This window comes from Nerophis lumbriciformis, linkage group LG16 (genome assembly GCF_033978685.3).
Source record: "Nerophis lumbriciformis linkage group LG16, RoL_Nlum_v2.1, whole genome shotgun sequence".
Taxonomy (NCBI): domain Eukaryota; kingdom Metazoa; phylum Chordata; class Actinopteri; order Syngnathiformes; family Syngnathidae; genus Nerophis; species Nerophis lumbriciformis.
Genome location: NC_084563.2, coordinates 10402544 through 10424601, shown reverse-complemented (window position 1 = coordinate 10424601; position 22058 = coordinate 10402544). Strand labels below are relative to the sequence as shown.

General features: G+C 36.7%; 1 protein-coding gene across 4 annotated transcripts in view; it reads left to right on the top strand.

The window, feature by feature from the left end:
- LOC133616981 (alcohol dehydrogenase class-3-like) overlaps nt 1-22058 on the top strand; it is a 39902-nt gene continuing 17844 nt past the window's right edge. For 2 of the 4 annotated variants that reach the window (XM_061976600.1, XM_061976599.2), the window contains exons 1-8: nt 1-196; nt 337-438; nt 3155-3305; nt 3377-3464; nt 7107-7326; nt 7394-7654; nt 10088-10220; nt 19194-19332. In XM_061976600.1, coding sequence (XP_061832584.1) covers nt 179-196; nt 337-438; nt 3155-3305; nt 3377-3464; nt 7107-7326; nt 7394-7654; nt 10088-10220; nt 19194-19332 — 1112 coding nt within the window. In that variant the 5' untranslated portion in view covers nt 1-178. Of the gene's footprint in view, nt 197-336; nt 439-3154; nt 3306-3376; nt 3465-7106; nt 7327-7393; nt 7655-10087; nt 10221-19193; nt 19333-19517; nt 19917-22058 lie in introns of those variants that run through there. The other 2 variants (XM_061976601.1, XM_061976598.1) reach the window with 2 other exon arrangements.

Below are 22058 nucleotides of genomic sequence, written 5' to 3'. Positions count from 1 at the left end.
TCGCAAAGCCAATGACGAAAACTGTCGGAAATACCGATTTCGACTGTGAGGTTTCGTTTTAGTCCAAGCGGCTAACATAAAAGTTGCACCGGTTTAAGTGGCAACGTAATGTGCTAAAGTCAGCGTTAAGTGTTATTTTATTGTGTTATGTCCCAGGAACTCTGCACGCCACTTAATAATGTCAACAGCAGGTCAGGTGAGAGGAAACTTTACGGTACTGTGCCACATCAAAACAAGTACAGTGCAAACATAGTTGTCCTTTTGTGTGACTGTCTTTGTATTTAACATATTAATGAGGTTGACACAAAACAACACAATGTTATATTTGTGTTACAGGTCATTAAGTGTAAGGCAGCTGTTGCATGGGAACCAGGGAAGCCTTTGGTCATTGAAGATGTGGAGGTGTCTCCACCAAAACCCCACGAAGTCCGCATTAAGGTGCGCTCCTGGCCAAGCGTCAATCAAATTACTCCCAAAAGTCCACAAACACACAAATATGTTTTTACTAATGGCAATTAAAAAATAAATAAATCTAAGTAAAAAAAAAAACGATTTTCAAGTTTAAAAAAAAGAGCAAAAAACTAGTTTCTGCAATTGAAAAAACAATTCGCAAATATTCAATACATTTTATGCAAGTAAAAAAAAAAAAATTTGCAATTATAAAAAAAATCTGCAAATAAAAAACGAAACTCAGGTAAAAAACAACACATTTATTCAATAAAAAAAACAACTATTTGCAAGTAAAAAATTAATCGCAGGTAAAAAAAACCCCGAACACATTTCTTCAATAAAAAAAACAATTTGCAAGTAAAAAACTAATTGCAGGTAAAAAAACAACACATTTCTTCAATAAAAAAAATAAATATTTGCAAGTAAAAAAAACAACTATTTTCCGCAATTCCATCCATCCATCTTCTTTCGCCTATCCTTTTATGCAAGTTAAAAAACCAACAACACATTTCTTCAATAAAAAAAAACTATTTGCAAGTAAAAAACGAATCGCAGGTAAAAAAAAACCTGACACATTTCTTCAATAAAAACAACAATTTGCAAGTAAAAAAAACCAACTAATTTCCGCAATTCCAACCATCCATCCATAGTCTTCCGCTTATCCTTTTATGCAAGTAAAAAAAAAAATAATTTGCAATTATAAAAAAAATCTGCAAGTAAAAAACGAATCGCAGGTAAAAACAACAACAACACATTTCTTTAATAAAAAAAACTATTTGCAAGTAAAAAAAAGGAATTGCAGAGGAAAAAAACCAACACATTTCTTCAATTAAAAAAAACTATTTGCAAGTAAAAAAAACAACTATTTTCCGCAATTCCATCCATCCATCTTCTTCCGTTTACCCTTTTAAGCAAGTAAAAAAAATAACAATTAGCAATTATAAAAAAAATCTGCAAGTCAAAAACAAATCGCAGGTAAAACAACAACAACCACACATTTCTTCAATAATGTGAATTGTAAATTATCTCGCACTTTTCTCTAGTGACTCAAAGCGCTTTACATAGTGAAACCCAATATCTAAGTTACATTTAAACCAGTGTGGGTGGCACTGGGAGCAGGTGGGTAAAGTGTCTTGCCCAAGGACACAACGGCAGTGACTAGGATGGCAGAAGCGGGGATCGAACCTGGAACCCTCAAGTTGCAGGCACGGCCACTCTATCAACCGAGCTATGCCGCCCCAGTATGTTAAAAAAAACTATTTGCAACTAAAAAAAAACGAATCGTAAAAAACAACACATTTGTTCAATAAAAAAAAATATTTGCAAGTAATAACCGAATCGCAGGTAAAAAAAACCCAACACATTTCTTCAATTAAAAAAAACAACTATTTACCCCAATTGAAATTTTTTTCGCAAGTATTCAATACATTTTATGCAAGTAAAAAAAATAACGATTTGCAATCATAAATTTTTTTTGCAATAAACGAATCGCAGGTAAAAAAAACCCCAACACATTTCTTCAATAAAAAAAAGTATTTGCAAGTAAAAAATGAATTGCAGGTAAAAACCCAACACATTTCTTTAATTAAAAAAAAATATTTGCAAGTAAAAAAAACAAATATTTTCCGCAATTCCATCCATCCATCTTCTTCCGCTTATCTTTTTATGCAAGTAAAAAAAAAAAAAAACAATTTGCAATTATAAAAAAAATCTACAAGTAAAAAGCGAATCGCAGGTAAAAACAACAACACATTTCTTCAATAAAAAAAAATATTTGCAAGTAAAAAACGAATCGCAGGTAAAAAAAAAACCCCAACACATGTATTCAATAAAAAAAAACTAAACTATTTGCAATTAAAAAACGAATCGCAGGTAAAAAAACAACAACACATTTTTTAGAATTGTCCCTCACCTAAAAACTTTGCTGCACAAGATCATTTTAACAGTAGAAAAAGCTACAAATAGTGTGAATACCATTGGAATAGAAATGAGCACATTATAAAAATGTGAGTACACAATAGTATGTGTGTATGCTTGAACTACTTTACATATCCGAAAAATGAACCAGAAAAGTGAATCCAAATGAATAAATAAATAGAAATATATACATATATATATATACAGACATATACATACATACACAGACATACATACAGTATACACACACACACATATATGTATATACATATATATATATATATATATATATATATATATATATATATATATATGTATATATATATATATATATATATATATATATATATATATACACACACACACACACGCATATATATATATGAGTGCGTGTATAGATATGTATATACATATGTGTGTGTGCATATACTGTACGTATGCATGTATATATGTATGATTAGTTGTATGTCTGTGTGTATATATATATATATATAAGAATATACATACTTATTTTCATACATATATTATATATTTATTATATATATGTTTAGATATAAATATGTATTTATATATATATATATATTTTAAAATGTGTTTTAAATGCAAAAAAAATGGGTGGGCAACGGCTCACAACTGCGAATCGGTTCTCATCGTTCACTTAAGAGAGCCGTTCAAAACACTCGATCCGTTGGCGAACCTCACATCTGTACTTCTGATACGTCGTAGACATTGTCAGTGGGTTCATGCACGTCAGAAAGTGTGACGTCTTGCGCCTGTATTCGTGTAGGTTGTTGCCACAGGTGTGTGCCACACCGACTGGGAGTACTTGTACAAGTCCGGTAAAGGGATGAAATTCCGACCGTTCCCGCTAGTTTTGGGACACGAAGGAGCGGGAGAGGTGGAAAGCGTCGGTCCGGGAGTGAGCAAATTCTCAGCAGGTAAATCATACCACCTGTTAAGTAAAATGTGAGGTTCATACTAAAGATATTTTCGACTTTTGTCTCCCCAGGTGATAAAGTCATTCCTCTATTCTTGCCGCAGTGTGGCGAATGCGAGCGTTGCCTCAGCCCGAAAACCAATCACTGCAGGAAGAACTGGTATGTGTATGGATTAGTGTTGTCCCGGTACCAATATTATATAATGTATTTCAGTACTTTCCGGTACTTTTCTAAATAAAGGGGAACACAAAAAATCGCACTATTGGCTTTATTTTAACAAAAAAATCTTAGGGTACACTAAACATATGTTTCTTATTGCAAGTTTGTCCTTAAATAAAATAATGAACATACAAGACAACTTGTCTTTTAGTAGTAAGTAAACAAAGACTCTTAATTTAGTCTGCTGACATATGTAGTAAAATTTTGTGTCATTTATCATTCTATTATTTTGTCAACATTATTAAGGACAAGTGGTAGAAAATGAATTATTAATCTACTTGTTCATTTACTGTTAATATCTGCTTACTTTCTCTTTTAACATGTTCTATCTACACTTCTGTTAAAATGTAATAATCACTTATTCTTCTGTTGTTTGATACTTTACATTAGTTTTGGACGATACCACAAATTTGGGGAGCGATCCGATACCAAGTAGATACAGGATCATACATTGGTCATATTCAAAGTCCTCATGTGTCCAGGGACGTAATTCCTGAGTTTGTAAACATAAAAGAAAAAAGATTTTGTGATGCTAAAAAATATCAATGTAAACATAGTAGTATCGACTAGATACGCTCCTGTACTTGGTATCATTACAGTGGATGTTAGGTGCAGATCCACCAATGGCGTTTGTTTATATTGTAGCGTCCCGGAAGAGTTGGTGCTGCAGGGAATTCTGGGAATTTGTTCTGTAGTGTTTGTGTTGTGTTGTGATGAAAATATTCTCCCAAAATGTGTTTGTCATTGTTGTTTAGTGTGGTTTCACTATATGACACATGTTTATGACAGTGTTGTTTAGTGTGGTTTCTGTCAGAGTATGTTGGTGACGAACCCCAAGATGCAGAGATGGCAGGCTTTGTCCAGGAAAACATGATTTAATTTAACACTATAGCAAAAAAACAAACAAAAGGCGCGCACAAGGCGGAGAACAAACTTGGCTATGAACTAAAATAGCACAAAGGCTAACTGTCGACAAGAAACAAAAACACTTACTGTGACGCCAAGGAACTATGACATGAGCAGAGTGAACAAAAGTAGACAGAGCTACAACGACAAGTATTATGACAGGTAGTAGTGACAATAATCCAGCACAGACTGGAGAGGAAGGCAGGTTCAAATAGCAGCTGGCTGATTGACACCAGGTGTGGCCAGGTGCCAATCAGCCACAGCTGAGGGGACAAAGCACTCAGGGAGATAATCAGGAAATAACCAAAATAAGAGCGCTGACAGGAAACAAAGACAGGAAAAACCTAAGTGAACTGTCAGTGACAAACCTGACAGTTTCACTATATGGCACATGTTTATGACAGTGTTGTTTAGTGTGGTTTCACTATATGGCACATGTTTATGACAGTGTTTTGGCGTTGTTCATACGGCCACCCTTCGTGTGACATGTATGGCTGTTCACTAAGTATGCCCTTCATCCACTTGTGAGTAGTGTGTTCAAAATTAAGATGGTCGCCTTGATTGTTAATGATCAGACGTATTGAAATCTTGGCTTGACTTTGTCAACCGTAGATCATTTTTAACACATTCAATGTTATGACTCCGGTGTGCAGCGGTGTGTAGTCATCATAAGGATTAGAAGTAGTTACAACACTGCTGGCTGCGGATAGACATTAGCCGCTAGTTAGCTCGCCATGTCTTAAAGCACCCCTTCCTGAGGGCGTTTTAGTGTTATAAATTCACCTTTATCTTTAGTTTTTAAGCCAAAATGTGTCCGTTCTCCCTTTTCTGTCTACACACTGTGTCTGCTTGTAAGTACTCAGTGATTGTGCACTGCCGAACATGCTCGTAGGCATGACACGTCACGTCGGGTGGGGGAAAGGTACTTTTTAGAGGCGGTATAGTACCGAATATGGTTCATTAGTAGGGATGTCCGATAATGGCTTTTTTGCCGATATCCGATATTCCGATCATGTCCAACTCTTAATAACCGATACCGATATATACAGTCGTGGAATTAACACATTATTATGCCTAATTTGGACAACCAGGTATGGTGAAGATAAGATCCTTTTTAAAAAAATTAATAAAATTAAATAAGATAAATAAATTATAAACATTTTCTTGAATAAAAGAGAAAGTAAAACAATATAAAAACAGTTACATAGAAACTAGTAATTAATGAAAATGAGTAAAATTAACTGTTAAAGGTTAGTACTATTAGTGGACCAGCAGCACGCACAATCATGTGTGCTTACGGACTGTATCCCTTGCAGACTGTATTGATATATATTGATATATAATGTAGGAACCACAATATTAATAACAGAAAGAAACAACCCGTTTGTGTGAATGAGTGTGAATGAGTCTAAATGGGGGAGGGAGTTTTTTTGGGTTGGTGCACTAATTGTAAGTGTATCTTGTGTTTTTTATGTTGATTTAATAAAAAAAAACCAAAAAAAACCGATACCGATAAAAAAACCAAAAACAATTTCGATAATTTTTTATTTTTTATTTTCTTTATTTTTTTATTTTTTATTTTTTATTAAATCAACATAGAAAAAAAACCACACGATACACTTTCAACTAGTGCATCAACCCCAAAAAAAACCCTCCCTCCCCCATTCACACTCATACACACCCACTCACACAAAAGGGGTTGTTTCTTTCTGCTATCAATATTCTGGTTCACACAACATGGACAACATTTCTGCAAGGGACACAACACAGTCCCTGAAGCACACTTGATTGTTTGTGCTGCTGGTCCACTAACATTTTCATTTAATTACTATTTTTTCTTTCTTTTTTCTCCCTTATGTAATTATTTGTATATTGTTTTACTTTCCCTTTTATCCAAGAAAATATTTATTTATCTTATCTATATTAAAAAAATAAAAAAAAATTAAAAAAAAAGGAAAGAAAGGACCTCATCTTCACCAGACCTGGTTGTAAATGAAATTAGCTTTGTTTAAAGATTTTTTTTTTAAAAACCAGGTCCAGTCCAGATAATGTCCAAGTCGGGTCCAGCAACACACACCTTCATTCATGTACACTGAGGAAAAAAAAAAAAAAAATTCGATAATTTCCGATATTATATTTTAAAGCACGGTGGAAGAGGGGTTAGTGCATCTGCCTCACAATACGAAGGTCCTGAGTAGTCTTGGGTTCAATCCCAGGCTCGGGATCTTTCTGTGTGGAGTTTGCATGTTCTCCCCGTGACTGCGTGGGTTCACTCCGGGTACTCCGGCTTCCTCCCACCTCCAAAGACATGCACCTGGGGATAAGTTGATTGGAAACACTAAATTGGCCCTAGTGTGTGGATGTGAGTGTGAATGTTGTCTGTCTATCTGTGTTGGCCCTGTGATGAGGTGGCGACTTGTCCAGGGTGTACCCCGCCTTCCGCCCGATTGTAGCTGAGATAGGCTCCAGCGCCCCCCGCGACCCCAAAAGGGAATAAGCGGTAGAAAATGGATGGATATTTTAAAGCATTTATCGGCTGATAATATCGGCACATTATCGGACATCTCTATTCATTAGTATTGCGGTACTCTACCAATACCGGTATTGTGTACAACCCTAGTATGGATCGTCACATTTGTGTTGCTTTTGTGCTCTGATCTCCATGTGTTATCTTAGGGCCAACACACAAGCGGGTGTCCTGGCCGATGGCACCAGCAGGATCTCCTGCAGAGGACAACAGGTGTTCCAATTCCTGGGCGTGAGCTCCTTCTCACAGTACACCGTGGTTCCGGACACTTCCGTAGCGAAGATAAGAAGCGACGCGCCGCTGGACAAAGTGTGTCTACTTGGCTGCGGAGTCTCCACCGGTTACGGCGCCGCCCTAAACGCGGGGAAGGTAAGATGACATGGCGTCCACCAGCGGGGTGCCGTGAAAAAACAGGTTTGTGCTGAACTCCATCCAGGTGGAGAAGGACTCCACGTGTGCCGTCTTCGGGTTAGGAGCGGTCGGTCTTGCCGCGGTGATGGGCTGCCAGGTCGCCGGGGCGAAGAGGATCATCGGCATCGACATCAACCCCGACAAGTTCGAGAAGGCCAAACTGTTTGGGGCCACTGATTGCGTCAACCCCCGGGAGCACAGCCGAGACATCCAGGAGGTGCTGGTGGAGATGACAGGCGGCGGCGTGGACTTCGCTCTGGAGTGTGTGGGCAATCCTGACGTCATGGTGTGTATTACTCCACCGTAGGGTTGTACGGTATACCGGTATTGGTATAGTACCGCCATACTAATGAATCATTTTCGATACTATACCCGTCCTCCCAGTCGTCGACACGTCATGTTGTCGTTGGTTTTACGAGCATGTTTGGCAGCGCACACACACAGAGTACTTACAAGCAGACACAGTGTGTAGACAGAAAAGGGAGAATGAACGCATTTTGGCTAAAACGTAAAGATAAAGGTGAAGTTATAACACTGAAATGCCCTGAGGAAGAGGTGCTTTAAGACATGGCGAGTGTTGCGTTTTGGACCAGTTGTTCCTCCCAGGGAATTCAAAGTCACAAGTCGCTCCCAAGCTATTTACGACACTTAAAGCTGAGTTGAAAAACCACCAGAGACAGAATAGGTATTTTGTTGTATATTTTCAAAGCTTTGCAGATATATTTTCAGACCAGTCCAGCATAGAACATTCTATCGCCCTGCCAAAATGGTCTCTCCCTCCCGATCCCAAAACCCTCTCTTTTCTCCCCTCTCTGTAGTCAAAATACATGCTAGTCAAAACACATTCCAAAGACTCAAGGTTAACACACACAGTTTACTTGCAGACAAAGCAGCAAGAGAAGAAATGGAAAACACGTGCTGTTTTCAAATATGACTATGAAATAAAAGAAGTACAACTTAAATTCGGATATATGTAAATATCTTCCTCCGACACTAGCTAGCTAGTGGCTAAAGTCCCATCCACAGTCTGCAGTGTTTTAGCTACTTCTGAATCACTAATCCTGGTCTCCATGGCGACAAATAAAGTAAGTTTCTTACAAGTATCATTATCACTGCAGGACGAGGAATAGCTAAACATGCTTCACTACACACCGTAGCTCACCGGCGTCACAATGTAAACAAACGCCATTGGTGGATCTAAATCTAACATCCACTGTAATGATACCAAGTACAGGAGCGTATCTAGTCGATACTACTATGATTACATCGATATTTTTTAGCATCACAAAATCTTTTTTCGATTTTTTAAAATGTATATTATGTTTATAAAGTCAGGAAATATGTCCCTGGACACATGAGGACTTTGAATATGACCAATGTATGATCCTGTAACTACTTGGTATCAGATTGATACCGAAATTTGTGGTATCATCCAAAACTAATGTAAAGTATCAGACAACAGAAGAATAAGTGATTATTACATTTTAACAAGCGACTGGGATGAGAATCAGCACCTCCAAGTCCGAGTCCATGGTTCTCGCCCGGAAAAGGGTGGAGTGCCATCTCCGGGTTGGGGAGGAGACCCTGCCCCAAGTGGAGGAGTTCAAGTACCTCGGAGTCTTGTTCACGAGTGAGGGAAGAGTGGATCGTGAGATCGACAGGCGGATCGGTGCGGCATCTTCAGTAATGCGGACGCTGTATCGATCCGTTGTGGTGAAGAAGGAGCTGAGCCGGAAGGCAAAGCTCTCAATTTACCGGTCGATCTACGTTCCCATCCTCACCTATGGTCATGAGCTTTGGGTTATGACCGAAAGGACAATATCACGGGTACAAGCGGCCGAAATGAGTTTCTTCCGCCGGGTGGCGGGGCTCTCCCTTAGAGATAGGGTGAGAAGCTCTGTCATCCGCGGGGAGCTCAAAGTAAAGCCGCTGCTCCTCCACATCGAGAGGAGCCAGATGAGGTGGTTCGGGCATCTGGTCAGGATGCCACCCGATCGCCTCCCTCGGGAGGTGTTTAGGGCACGTCCGACCGGTAGGAGGCCACGGGGAAGACCCAAGACACGTTGGGAAGACTATGTCTCCCGGCTGGCCTGGGATCGCCTCGGGATCCCCCGGGAAGAGCTGGACGAAGTGGCTGGGGAGAGGGAAGTCTGGGCTTCCCTGCTTAGGCTGCTGCCCCCGCGACCCAACCTCGGATAAGCGGAAGAAGATGGATGGATGGATGGATGGATACATTTTAACAGAAGTGAAAAGAGAAAGTAAGCAGATATTAACAGTAAATGAACAAGTAGATTAATAATTCATTTTCTACCACTTGTCTTTAATAATGTTGACAAAATAGTAGGTAGATAAATGACACAATATGTTACTGCATATGTCAGCAGACTAAATTAGGAGCCTTTGTTTGTTTACTTACTACTAAAAGACAAGTTGTCTCGTATGTTCACTATTCTATTTAAGGAAAAACTTTCAATAAGAAACTTATGTTTAATGTACCCTAAGAGTTTTTGTTAAAATAAAGCCAATAATGCCATTTTTTGTGGTCCCCTTTATTTAGAAAAGTATCAAAAAGTACCGAAAATAATGGTACCAGTACAGGTACCAACATATCGGTATCGGGACAACACTACTCCACTGTCATACCACAAATATGAACACATTGATTAATCACCTGCACAAATGAACGATACAAGTGCTTGAATCTGTGGTGTTCTCGTAGACCGCCGCGCTGGAGTCCACCACCGACGCTTGGGGCGTCTGCGTGGTCGCCGGCTGGACGGAGACCGAGGCGATGAAGGTGGCGGTTGAAAAGATACTCATGGGTCGAACGCTGAAGGGGACATATTTTGGAGGTGATTTTATGCAGAATATTCTGCATTTAGGCCTGAGCCGATAACACACCTTGCTTGACGATACTTTGACCCACAAATTATTGCAGATAAACAATATTTTAAGACTAAATTAAGCACTAATCTTAAAAGTTAACATTTCAAACGCAATAAACTTATTTTTTATAATTAAAAAAAAAATGTTATTGGAAAGTCAGGAACTTTTAAGTATCCTAAATAAGTAATATTGCACTTTAATAAATGTTAAAGAGCTTGAAGTGCAGTTTTTTCCAAGTTAGACAAAGTGCTTAGGCTGGTTTGTTTTGTTGTCTTCTCTGTTGCCATCACTTTCCAACAACTTCGTCCGTGTTGATATGCTCATGTTGCTCATTTGGTTTGAAGCCAAAATATTTCCACTCATGGACATTTGGCTCCTAATTGTTGTTACTTTGCGGTTCTTCTAATTAGCAACTAGGAATGTATAATGTTAAGATTTCATCGATACCGATATTCCTTGTCAATATTGGTATTCATCGGTACTCTTAGCGGTTCTATATGTAAAGATGTGAAAAAAATATTGTCTTTATGACCATTTTTTATTAGCACAAGAGATTGTACACCACCAACATCATGTAACATCTCACAGCACTGAAGTCTTTTATCAACACCTGTCTTTTAAGTCTTAAAGAAGTCAAGTATGTGTGCAGTGCAAGGTGCAATGCAGTTATTGCATCATTTTGTAAAGTGCACACACTTCCATCACTGTGTTTCTATTCATTACCATTACACTCAGCTGGAAATAATATTTATATATGGAATTATTGTGCAGAGCACAGATGTTTTACATGATATAATCATGTAAAATATTAATCAATACAATCAATAAGCATGTTAGGTGTGTTTTGATACCACGCAAACGTGGCGCGTTGGAGTGACGTCAGATTGAGACTTTAGAGACCTTGTTTCAGAGCAACTTCATGGATTATTATACTTTTTCATATTATTATTATTATTATTATTATTATTATGTTTCAAATGTTCACTTTTTTGACGCTAGGATGACGGTTGATGAAGCGAGATCGTGGCGGTCGGGAGTAAAATGCATTCACTTCAAACTGACACTAACTCTTTGTCGGAGTGTCAAAAAACAATCGATTTTCGATTTAATCGCAATTGCTATTTGTAATGATTCTTAGTCGATTAAAAAAAAATCTAATATTTTTTTTTTAAACAAAACTTTTTTTTTGATCATATCTGCTGTACATATTTACTTTTTAAAAAAAAGTAAGTGTTGGATATTTCTCTTGTTGCTTTTTTGTATTTGACTTTATTAAATGTTTGGGTAGAATTCTATTAAACAAAACCAGTTTTCTCTTAAGTAATCAAAACAAATGATCAGAGTTGTTTATCTATTTTATGGAGGAATGTAATTAATCATAGAACTGGGCACACGATGTTAAAAAAGTTTTGATTTTGAATCGAGAAACGTTTCGAATTGAGAATCAAATCCTGAATCGAATTGTTCCTCCTAAGAATCGAATCAAATCGTGTGGTGCCCAAAGATTCACAGCCCTACACTGCAAAAAGTCAGTGTTCAAAAACAAGAAAAAAAACAAAAAGTAGGGGTATTTTATTTGAACTAAGCAAAATTATCTGCCAATAGAACAAGAAAATGTGGCTTGTCAAGACTTTCCAAAACAAGTAAAATTAGCTAACCTCAATGAACCCAAAATACCTTAAAATAAGTATATTCCCACTAATAACAACTGTACTACGATATGAGGATGCATTTTCTATTGTTTTATTGAAAATAAAACAGCAAAGTCCATTTGGCTGTCATCTGTTTTAATATGAGACACAATTGTGTCAAAGTCATGATTTTTTTTTTTTTTTTGCATGCTTGAAATAAGAAATTATTACTTTAAAAAAGTAGTTTTATACTTGTGAGTGTTGATGACACAGCTTTGCAACAGTTGATATTCTAGTTTCAAGCATGTTTCACTCAATATAGGTCATCAAATCTCAGCAACAAGCTGTAATATCTTACTGAGATCATTTAGGACCAAAACCCTTAAAACAAGTAAAACACTCTAACATAAAATCTGCTTAGTGAGAAGAATTATCTTTTCAGACAGAAAATAAGCAAATATCACCCTTATTTGAGATATTTCATCTTACTTAGATTTTAGTTTTTGCAGTGTGGCGGTCGGGTGTAAAGCGCATTCACTTCAAACTGACACTAACTCTTTGTAGGAGTGTCAAAAAACAATCAATTTTCGATTTAATCGCAATTTCTATCTGTAATGATTCTTAGTCTATTAAAAAAAATCTAAAATATATATTTTTTTTTAAACAAATTTTGCTGTACATCCATCCACTTATTGTTGCTTTTTTGTATTTGACTTTATTAAATGTTTGGGTAGAATTCTATTAAACAAAACCAGTTTTCTCTTAAGTAATCAAAACAAATGATCAGAGTTGTTTATCTATTTTATGGAGGAATGTAATTAATCATAGAACTGGCACACGATGTTAAAAAAGTTGTGATTTTGAATCGAGAAACGTTTCGAATTGTGAATCGATCCTGAATCCAATTGTTCCTCCTAAGAATCGAATCGAATCGTGTGGTGCCCAAAGATTCACAGCCCTACACTGCAAAAACTCAGTGTTCAAAAACAAGAACAAATACAAAACTAAGCAAAATGATCTGCCAATAGAACAAGAAAATTCGGCTTGTGAAGACTTTCCAAAACAAGAAAAATGAGCTAACCTCAATGAACCCAAAAATACCTTAAAATAAGTGTTATTACAATAATAACAAGTGCACTTTTTGTGGTAGAAAAAAAAGAGACATTTTTGCTCAATATGTTGAAAAATATTCTTAAATTAAGTAAATGCTAGTGCCATTATCTTGACATAATGATATGCGCTCGGCATCATGATTTTTTTTTTCATGCTTGAAGTAAGAAATTATTACTTTAAAAAAGCAGTTTTATACTTGTGAGTGTTGATGACACAGCTTTGCAACACTTGATATTCTAGTTTCAAGCATGTTTTACTCAATATAGGTCATCAAATCTCAGCAACAAGCTGTAATATCTTACTGAGATCATTTAGGACCAAAACACTTAAAACAAGTAAAACACTCTAACATAAAATCTGCTTATTGAGAAGAATTATCTTATCAGACAGAAAATAAGCAAATATCACCCTTATTTGAGATATTTCATCTTACTTAGATTTCAGTTTTTGCAGTGTACTTATTAGCGTGCGTGACTTTGAGGGACTTTTGAGGAAGAAATATTATTCTGTTACAAACTTGTGGGTTTGATTCCTTATTTGTGAGTATTTCAAGTTGATTATCAGATCCTACCAACATATTTTGTTTATGCATAGCAGCCGCACCTAAAGCAGTGGTTCTTAACCTGGGTTCGATCGAACCCTAGAGGTTCGGTGGAGCCTTCGACACACCCGACTCATCGTGTAAATAAAAACTTCTCCCTATCGGCGTATTACGGATACGGCAACAGCAGAAGTCACACTGGTTTTCAGGTGTGTAATTTGTTGTGAGTTCATGCACTGTGTTGGTTTTGTTTTTTGAACAAGGTGATGTTCATGCACGGTTCATTTTGTGCACCAGTAAAAAAACATATAACTTTGTCTTGAATTTGAAAAAAAAAACATTTTATTTTTCATTAAAGAAGGGTTCGGTGAATGCGCACATGAAACTGGTGGTGTTCGGTACCTCCAACAAGGTTAAGAACCACTGACCTTAAGTGAATGTGCGTCATATTTACGACGGTCTGCTGGATAAAAACAATACCGATAGCAGTGTCATTATCTTCTGGACCGACCCGATTAGGAGCAAGTTTAAAAAAAATACCGGTACTCGGTATACATCCCTACGAGCCACCAGTATGTGTGTGTAAGGTAGCGGTCCCACCTCTGCCATACTTGCCAACCCTCCCGAATTTTCCGGGAGACTCCCGAAATTCAGCGCCTCACCCGAAAACCTCCCGGGACAAATATTCTCCCGAAAATCTCCCGATTTTCAGCCGGAGCTGGAGGCCACGCCCCCTCCAGGTCCTTGCGGACCTGAGTGAGGACAGCCTTTTTTCAAGCCGGGAGGACAACAGGGTGACAAGAACTAAATCATCCAGACAAGGGATAAATTGTATTATTATGTTTATCTTACCTAAAAATAAATATATTTATTAATTTAAAAAATAAATAAATGTTTACTATATTTTGCTAAAAACATCAAAATTAGGCCTAGTCCCTGCGTCTATTGTGGTAGCTTGGTGCTGCAAGGTATTCCGAGGTGCTGCGAGTCGGCCAGTTGCTGGGGTAGTGACCTTGTTTGTCAGCATGTCTGTGATCTTCTTTTAATTCTTTTTTTTATTTTTTTTTTATTTTTTTTTTTTAAATTAATTAATTAATTTATTTATTTATTTATTTATTTATTTTTAAAATATATTTTATTAATATTATTTTTTAATTTTTCCCCTCCCTCAGGGGGGGGGCTCGGCGGGGCGGTTGCTGGTTGTTCCATCTCCATCGTTGGGGTCCCTGCGGGTGGGGTGGGTGGTTCCCGTGGCCCTGTGCCTTGGTGGTCCTGCGGCGGCCGGTTTGGGTGGGGTGGCCGGGGGCTGGCCTCGCCGCGCTCTCCGGGGGTGGGGGGTGGGCTCGTGGGGGCCCGGTTGCCGGTGGGGCGGGGGCGGTCTTCCCGTCCGGTTGCGGGGAGTCTCTGGGTCCTTCGGGCGGGGCGTCTCGCCTTTCTGCCCGTGTGGGGTGTGGTCTCTCGCTGGCTTGGGGTCTGGCTGTCCCCTGCTTTTCTCGTGCCCTGTCCTCCGCCGGGTGCGTCTGTCTGCGGCCTGCTGCTGGCCCTTGTGGGCGGTACGGTGGGTCGGGCTCTGGGGTTCCTGTCGCTGGCCGGCTTGGCTGCGTGGGGGCGGTGGTCCCTGGTTCCCTGGGCACCACGCCTCCTGTTTGTGGGTTGGGCTCTCGGGGGTGATGGGGCCGTGCTCTGGCTCCCACGCACTCTGGGAGTCGAATGTATTGTACATGCAAATTCACGTATGCTCACATACGTACATAGGTACCTACGCTCCCACATACATACACAAATACAGTACATATTTACCTACCTAATGTTCGTACATCCACACGCACATTCAATATACAAACATACACATACACATACTGTACATATACATTCACTGTACAAACACATATACACATTCTGTACATATACATTCATTGTACAAACACATATACACATTCTGTACATATACAAGTACATATGCATACTTACACTCATGCACATAATCACGTTTCATCAAACATATATTAACGTTGTTGCCCTAGGGTAAACTGGGTGTAACACATGGCACACTGACAAAGCTTAACCTATTGTGACTATAACAATCTACAAGGTTAATGTAGGTTGCTTCTCTTTCTCCCCCTCCATTTTTCTGCATTCTTTCGTATCTCAAGTTATCATTACGTATATGTATTGTTGCATTTAAACAACTGTATTGTTGATAATAAAGGTAAATTATTGGTATTGTTCATTATCAATAGCGCTATTTCTATTGGTATTTGTATTGATCCATTTGTAGTGTAATAATGCTCATTGTCATTTCTGTATTATTTTTTATTTTTCGCTAACTGCTTATTTGCTATTACTTTTACCATCATATTTGTACATGTCATATTTGCTGATGTTGCTCTATTGTTGTTGTTGTTGTTGTTTGCTGTTGTTGTTTTTGTCTCTCTGTCTAATCCCCCTCTTGTCCCCACAATTTCCCCCTCTGTCTTCTTTTTTTTTCTCTTTCTATCCCCTCCTGCTCCGGCCCGGCTGCACTAAATGATAATATAAATACATTTAATAAAGTCAAATACAAATAAGGCAACAAGAGAAGTATCCTACACTTCTCTTTTGTAAAGTAAATCTGAACAGCCGACATGGGCATCTACATCAACTATATGATTTGCCTGAGAAGCTGGACAGGACATAAAAAAAAAAAAAAAAAAAAAAAAAAAAAAAAAAAAAAAAAAAAAAACATCAAAATTAATTGTATTTTTATTTGTATTTTTTCTGACTCCTTATTACATCCAGCCATAGAATTATACATTAAAATAAACATATTTGAAATAATTAATTTTAAATTATCATAATAATTCATTTAAAATGACCATATTTAATTATTAAAATAATTGCTTGTTTATCAACAATTTTAGCATTTTATTCATTACATTTTGAAGCTCTCAGAAGCCAAGTTATGTTATATTCCTTAAGATTTATTTATGCAAGTTTGAAGTATCAATTATCTAAACACAGTTTTGTTTGCATATTTTCAGGATGTGAATATATATATATATATATAGATATATATATATATATATATATATATATATATATATATATATATAGCTAGAATTCACTGAAAGTCGAGTCTTTATTTTATTTATATATATATATATATATATATATATATATATATATATATATATATATATATATATATATATATATATGAAATACTTGACTTGGTGAATTCTAGCTGTCAATATACTCCTCCCCTCTTAACCACGCCCCACCCCACCCCCGGCCACGCCCTCCACCTCCCGAAATCGGGGGTCTCAAGGTTGGCAAGTATGACCTCTGCCCACTGAGGCAACGATTTTCGATGACAGACAGGAGGGTTCACTCCCTTCATTTACTTGTTCTTGAACCAACATGCACCCTGTTTGAAAGCGACAGTCAACAAAAACAAACACTAGGACAGGAAATGGATATAAGTTAGTAAAACTATTGAGTTAATTTTTCATTTACCGTATTTTGCGGACTATAAATCACAGTTTTTTTCATAGTTTGGCCGGAGGTGCGACTTATACTCAGGAGCGACTTATGTGTTAACACATTACCGTAAAACGTCAAATAATGTTATTTAGCTCATTCACGTAAGAGACTAGACGTATAAGATTTCATGGGATTTAGCGATTAGGAGTGACAGATTGTTTGGTAAACGTATAGCATGTTCTATATGTTATAGTTATTTGCAGTGACGTGCAGTCACTAGAGGCAGGTGAGGCCCCGCCTCACCTGCCATCATGGAAAGAAAAAAAATTTAAAAATATATTTTTTTTATTAAATTGTTATATGTATCCAGTGATTATACTATAAAGTTATTTTCCATTTAACTTCACCCGTTTTAGATTATTTTTATTTAAAATCGCTGAATTTTCACATTTGCCGTTCAAATACTGCGAAGAGACGGTGCGGTGAACAGCAGCCAGTTGAGGCACGTCACTCAGTGCCGCAACATGGATTGCGCAATGACTCGGCTAACTGCTGGCCTGCTGTGCAGTGAGACCGTATTGCTATATGAATTATATTATACATTTCCATAGTTTAGTTAGCTGAGGTATATAATATACAGTGTATTTTGTCAACAACTGTATGTGTGTAAAGTATTTCTTGTGCTGAGCGATCATAAAACGGCTGCAAAAGACGCACTGGCTGAGGCTCGCCTCCTGCACCCCCGCCGTAGAATGCAAGGCAACCGCTGACGGGAGTGTTATATCAACTAAAGCCCACACTTAAACTTTCCACGTGCAAGATTGAATCTATTTAAAAAAGTTATTTCATAAGAAGCCAAAAAGTGCAAAAACAATAATGTTCGTGTTGGAGGAGTTGTGAATGACTGCAGGGCCACAACATTAGGTACACCTGCAGACTGCAGGTGTACCTAATTCACAACTCCAACACGAACATTATTGTTTTTGCACTTTTTGGCTTCTTATTAAATAACTTTTGTAACCTATTTTTATGGGCTTTCCTCTTTGTGATGTTAAGTTCCTGTTATGCGCTGTTATACAGTATATGCCTTGAGCTCTTATTTTGAAGGCGCTAAGAGCGGAAGTGACGACACGTTGGAGTGGAGCGGAAGTTTTTGAAAGAAGGTAAATAAAGTGGTCCTCGTTTAAACTGGAGCCTCCGTGTTTGTTATTTTGTAGTTTCATACAGTATAGGCGACATTTATAAAACCTCGGTTACACTTTTTTAAATAGATTCAATCTTGCACGTGGAAAGTTTAAGTGAGGGCTTTTGTTGATATAACACTCTCGTCAGGGGGTTCATTAATCCAGCACAACAGCGGCTCATGGACTTATTTTATAAGTAAAGGTAAGACCATAATAACGTTTTTTTTAATTAAATGTGCTTTTTTGTGTGCTACAGTTTGTATGTGTAAAGTTAAAGTTAAGTTAAAGTACCAATGATTGTCACACACACACTAGGTGTAATGAAATTTGTCCTCTGCATTTGACCCATCCCCTTGATCACCCCCTGGGAGGTGAGGGGAGCAGTGGGCAGCAGCGGTGCCGCACCCGGGAATATTTTTTGGTGATTTAATAACCCCCAATTCCAACCCTTGATGCTGAGTGCCAAGCAGGGAAGAATGCCGGTATGAGCTTTTAAACATAACCCGTTAACTGCTGCCAATCAAATGGTGAATAAGATACTCTTTAGGGTTCATATGTTTGTAAATCTGACTGTGATGAAGTCAGTGCCTCACCAGCCATCAACCTCACCGCACGTCACTGGTTATTTGAATGACTCTTACCATAATATGTTACGTTAACATACCAGGCACCTTCTCAGTTGGTTATTTATGCCTCATATAACGTACACTTATTCAGCCTGTTGTTCACTATTCTTTATTTATTTTAAATTGCCTTTCAAATGTCTATTCTTGGTGTTGGCTTTTATCAAATACATTTCCCCAAAAAAGGCGACTTATACTCCAGTGCGACTTATATATGTTTTTGTCCTTCTTTATTATGCATTTTCGACCGGTGCGACTTATAGTGTGAAAAATACGGTACCGTTCGATTTATTGATTCATTGACTATATCGGCCCGGGCCTACCTCTATTATGCATGTGAGATGTGATGATGTCTGAAGTGATTTTTTGACATTTCCTGTTTGAGGCTGGAAAAGCGTGCGCGACATTCCGATGCTGGCGGACGACTACATGAAGAAGAAGCTGAAGCTGGATGAGTTCATCACTCACACACTCCCACTGGGGCAAACTAATGTGGCCTTTGACCTTTTGGCATCTGGTAAAAGGTACATTTTACAGAGTTATATATCCAATGTAACGCGAAGATGAACATTAGTGCCTTAAAAGTCGCCTCATTTGAAAGAGGAAGTGCTGTGACTGTCACAGCATGAATTTGTATTTATTTAGAAAAGAAAAATAGTTACTTAATTGGCTTTACAATACATTTGTAAATGTATTTGTGTTTTTGTAGCATTCGCAGCGTAATCTCTCTGTGGGATGACTCGACCTGAGAAGACTTCAGTATCACAGTGTGAGCTCTGCCCTGCGACAGTATAGTCCCTGGCTACTAGATGGCAGTGTTTCGTCGTGTAAAACCTGCTCACTGAGCCCTGACGTGCCAATTGGTGTTGCCAAATAAACCATTGCGTGGATGTAATGCTATTTCATCACGTAATTCAGACAACTTGACAAATCCTCAACACATGCACGCCCTGATCATCTTGAAGCCTGCTTTTGGAAGTAGTAGTCCATCAAGTCGGATTCCTGCGTGGAACGTCACGCCTGTCTTTTGCTTTACCGGATATCATATTCTTTAATACAAAGTGGGTTTGAGAAGGAAATAATACAATACAAAAGACATTAAATCAAAGCATGTGAAGGCCATTTTGATATTTTTCATTTTCATAACCATTACTATATATACTATATATGTATATATATATATATATATATATATATATATATATATATACCTTTAAATATTAGACAGTATTTATTAATAATTATTAAACAACTTCTCTATCAGATAGTGAGGACACAACGTCACGATAAGACATGTTCTCACTGTGACAAAACTTTTAAATACCGTTTAAAAACAATCGATTTTTGATTCAATCGCAATTTCTATCTGTAATGATTCTTAGTCTATTAAAAAAAAAAAAATCAAAAATACATATAATAAAAAACTTTAAATACACACATGAGAATACACACTGGAGAGAAACCTTTTTCCTGCTCCGAACAATACAAAGTGTCAAGACAGAGTAAACTCTCTGCTGCTGCAGCAACCGAGATACAGTCTATAGGTCCCAAAGATAATAAAAAAATAATAGTTTAATTAATACATTATTAATATTATCGTGCATGTGTATTCATGTAAGTATATTTATTTGAAAAATGTATACATGTTATTGTATTGTAATATATTAATATTAACATGTCACATGTATTTTGTAAAAATAACAAAAAATACTCAATATATTGGAAAAATAAATGAGTAAAATGTTGGCTTTCACGTTGCTTGTAAAGAATGTGACTAATGCAACTTTATTGTAGACTACTGTGATTTGAGCAATATTCCACATTTTTCAAAGGGGGTAACCTGTCAGAGTCTTAGGACAGAGTAAAGAAAACGGTACCCAAAGTTAACTTTTTTTTTTTTCTTTGATAAATTTAAAAATTAAATAAAATCAACACTTAAATCTCCAGATCAACTTCAGATCTATATGTAGATATAAAGTAAACAAAAATTAAAATGGTTTTCTGCCCTTTTGTTAAAGAAAACCCTATTTAATGTTAAAAAAAACTAAAACAAATTATGCAACATATTCCCCCCAAAAAATAATGTGAAGTAATTGGAGCCTCATGTCAGTAATTGATTCATTACTATTTTATGAGCAATTAAAGTAAAAAAAAAATAATAATTCCAACTAGAATTTTAAAGCAGTGATTCTCCATCTCGTGATAGGCCAAATAATCACTTGATTAAAATAAAGGTTTTTTTTTCACCTACACTTTCCCTAAACTTTAAATAAAACTTCTACCATTTTGATAGTTTTCATTTTCAAAATCAATGCTTAAAAACTCCAGATCAACTTCAGATCTATCTGTAGATATAAAATAAACAAAAATTTAAAAGGTTTTCTGCACTTTTGTTAAAGAAAACCCTGTTTTTATCTAAAAACAAAACAAAACAACAAACACAAATTATGCAACATATTCCCCCCAAAAAGTAATGTTAAGTAATTGAAGCCTCATGTCAGTAATTCATAACAATAGTGATTTTGATTCATTATTATTTCTTTAGCAAATTGAAGTTAAAAAAAATAAAAATTGTAACTAAAATTATAAAGCAGTGATTCTCCATCTAGTGATAGGCCAAATAATCACTTGATTAAAAGTGTTGTATTTTCCTGTGTAATATTCCAGTTGCCAAATAAAAAACTTTAAATAAAACTTCTACCATTTTGATATTTATCATTTCAAAACCATTACAATATATATATATATTTTTAACCTTTAAGGCTCTCAAGTGTGACTCTAAAGTCTCTCAGTCATAAAAATGTTAAAAATATGTCATACTGAAAAAAAAAAAATCAACGCTTAAATCTCTCGATCAAATTCAGATCTATCTGTAGATATAAAGTAAAACCTTTTTAAAGATGGTTTTCTGCCCTTTTGTTAAAAAACAAACAAAAAAAACCCCCACAAATTATGCAACATATTCCCCCAAAAAGTAATGTGAAGTAATTGGAGCCTCATGTCAATAATTCATAAGAACAGCGATTTTGATGCATTATTATTTTATAAGCAAAAAAAAAATCTATCTAAAATTTTTAAAGCAGTGATTCTCCATCTAGTGATACACCAAACAATCACTTGATTAAAATAAAGTTGTTTTTTTTTCCTACATTCAAGCACAGTGTTACTGTTCAAGCTGTGTGTAATATTAAAGTTGCCAAATAAAAAAACTTTAAATAAAACTTCTACCATTTTAATATTTTCATTTTCA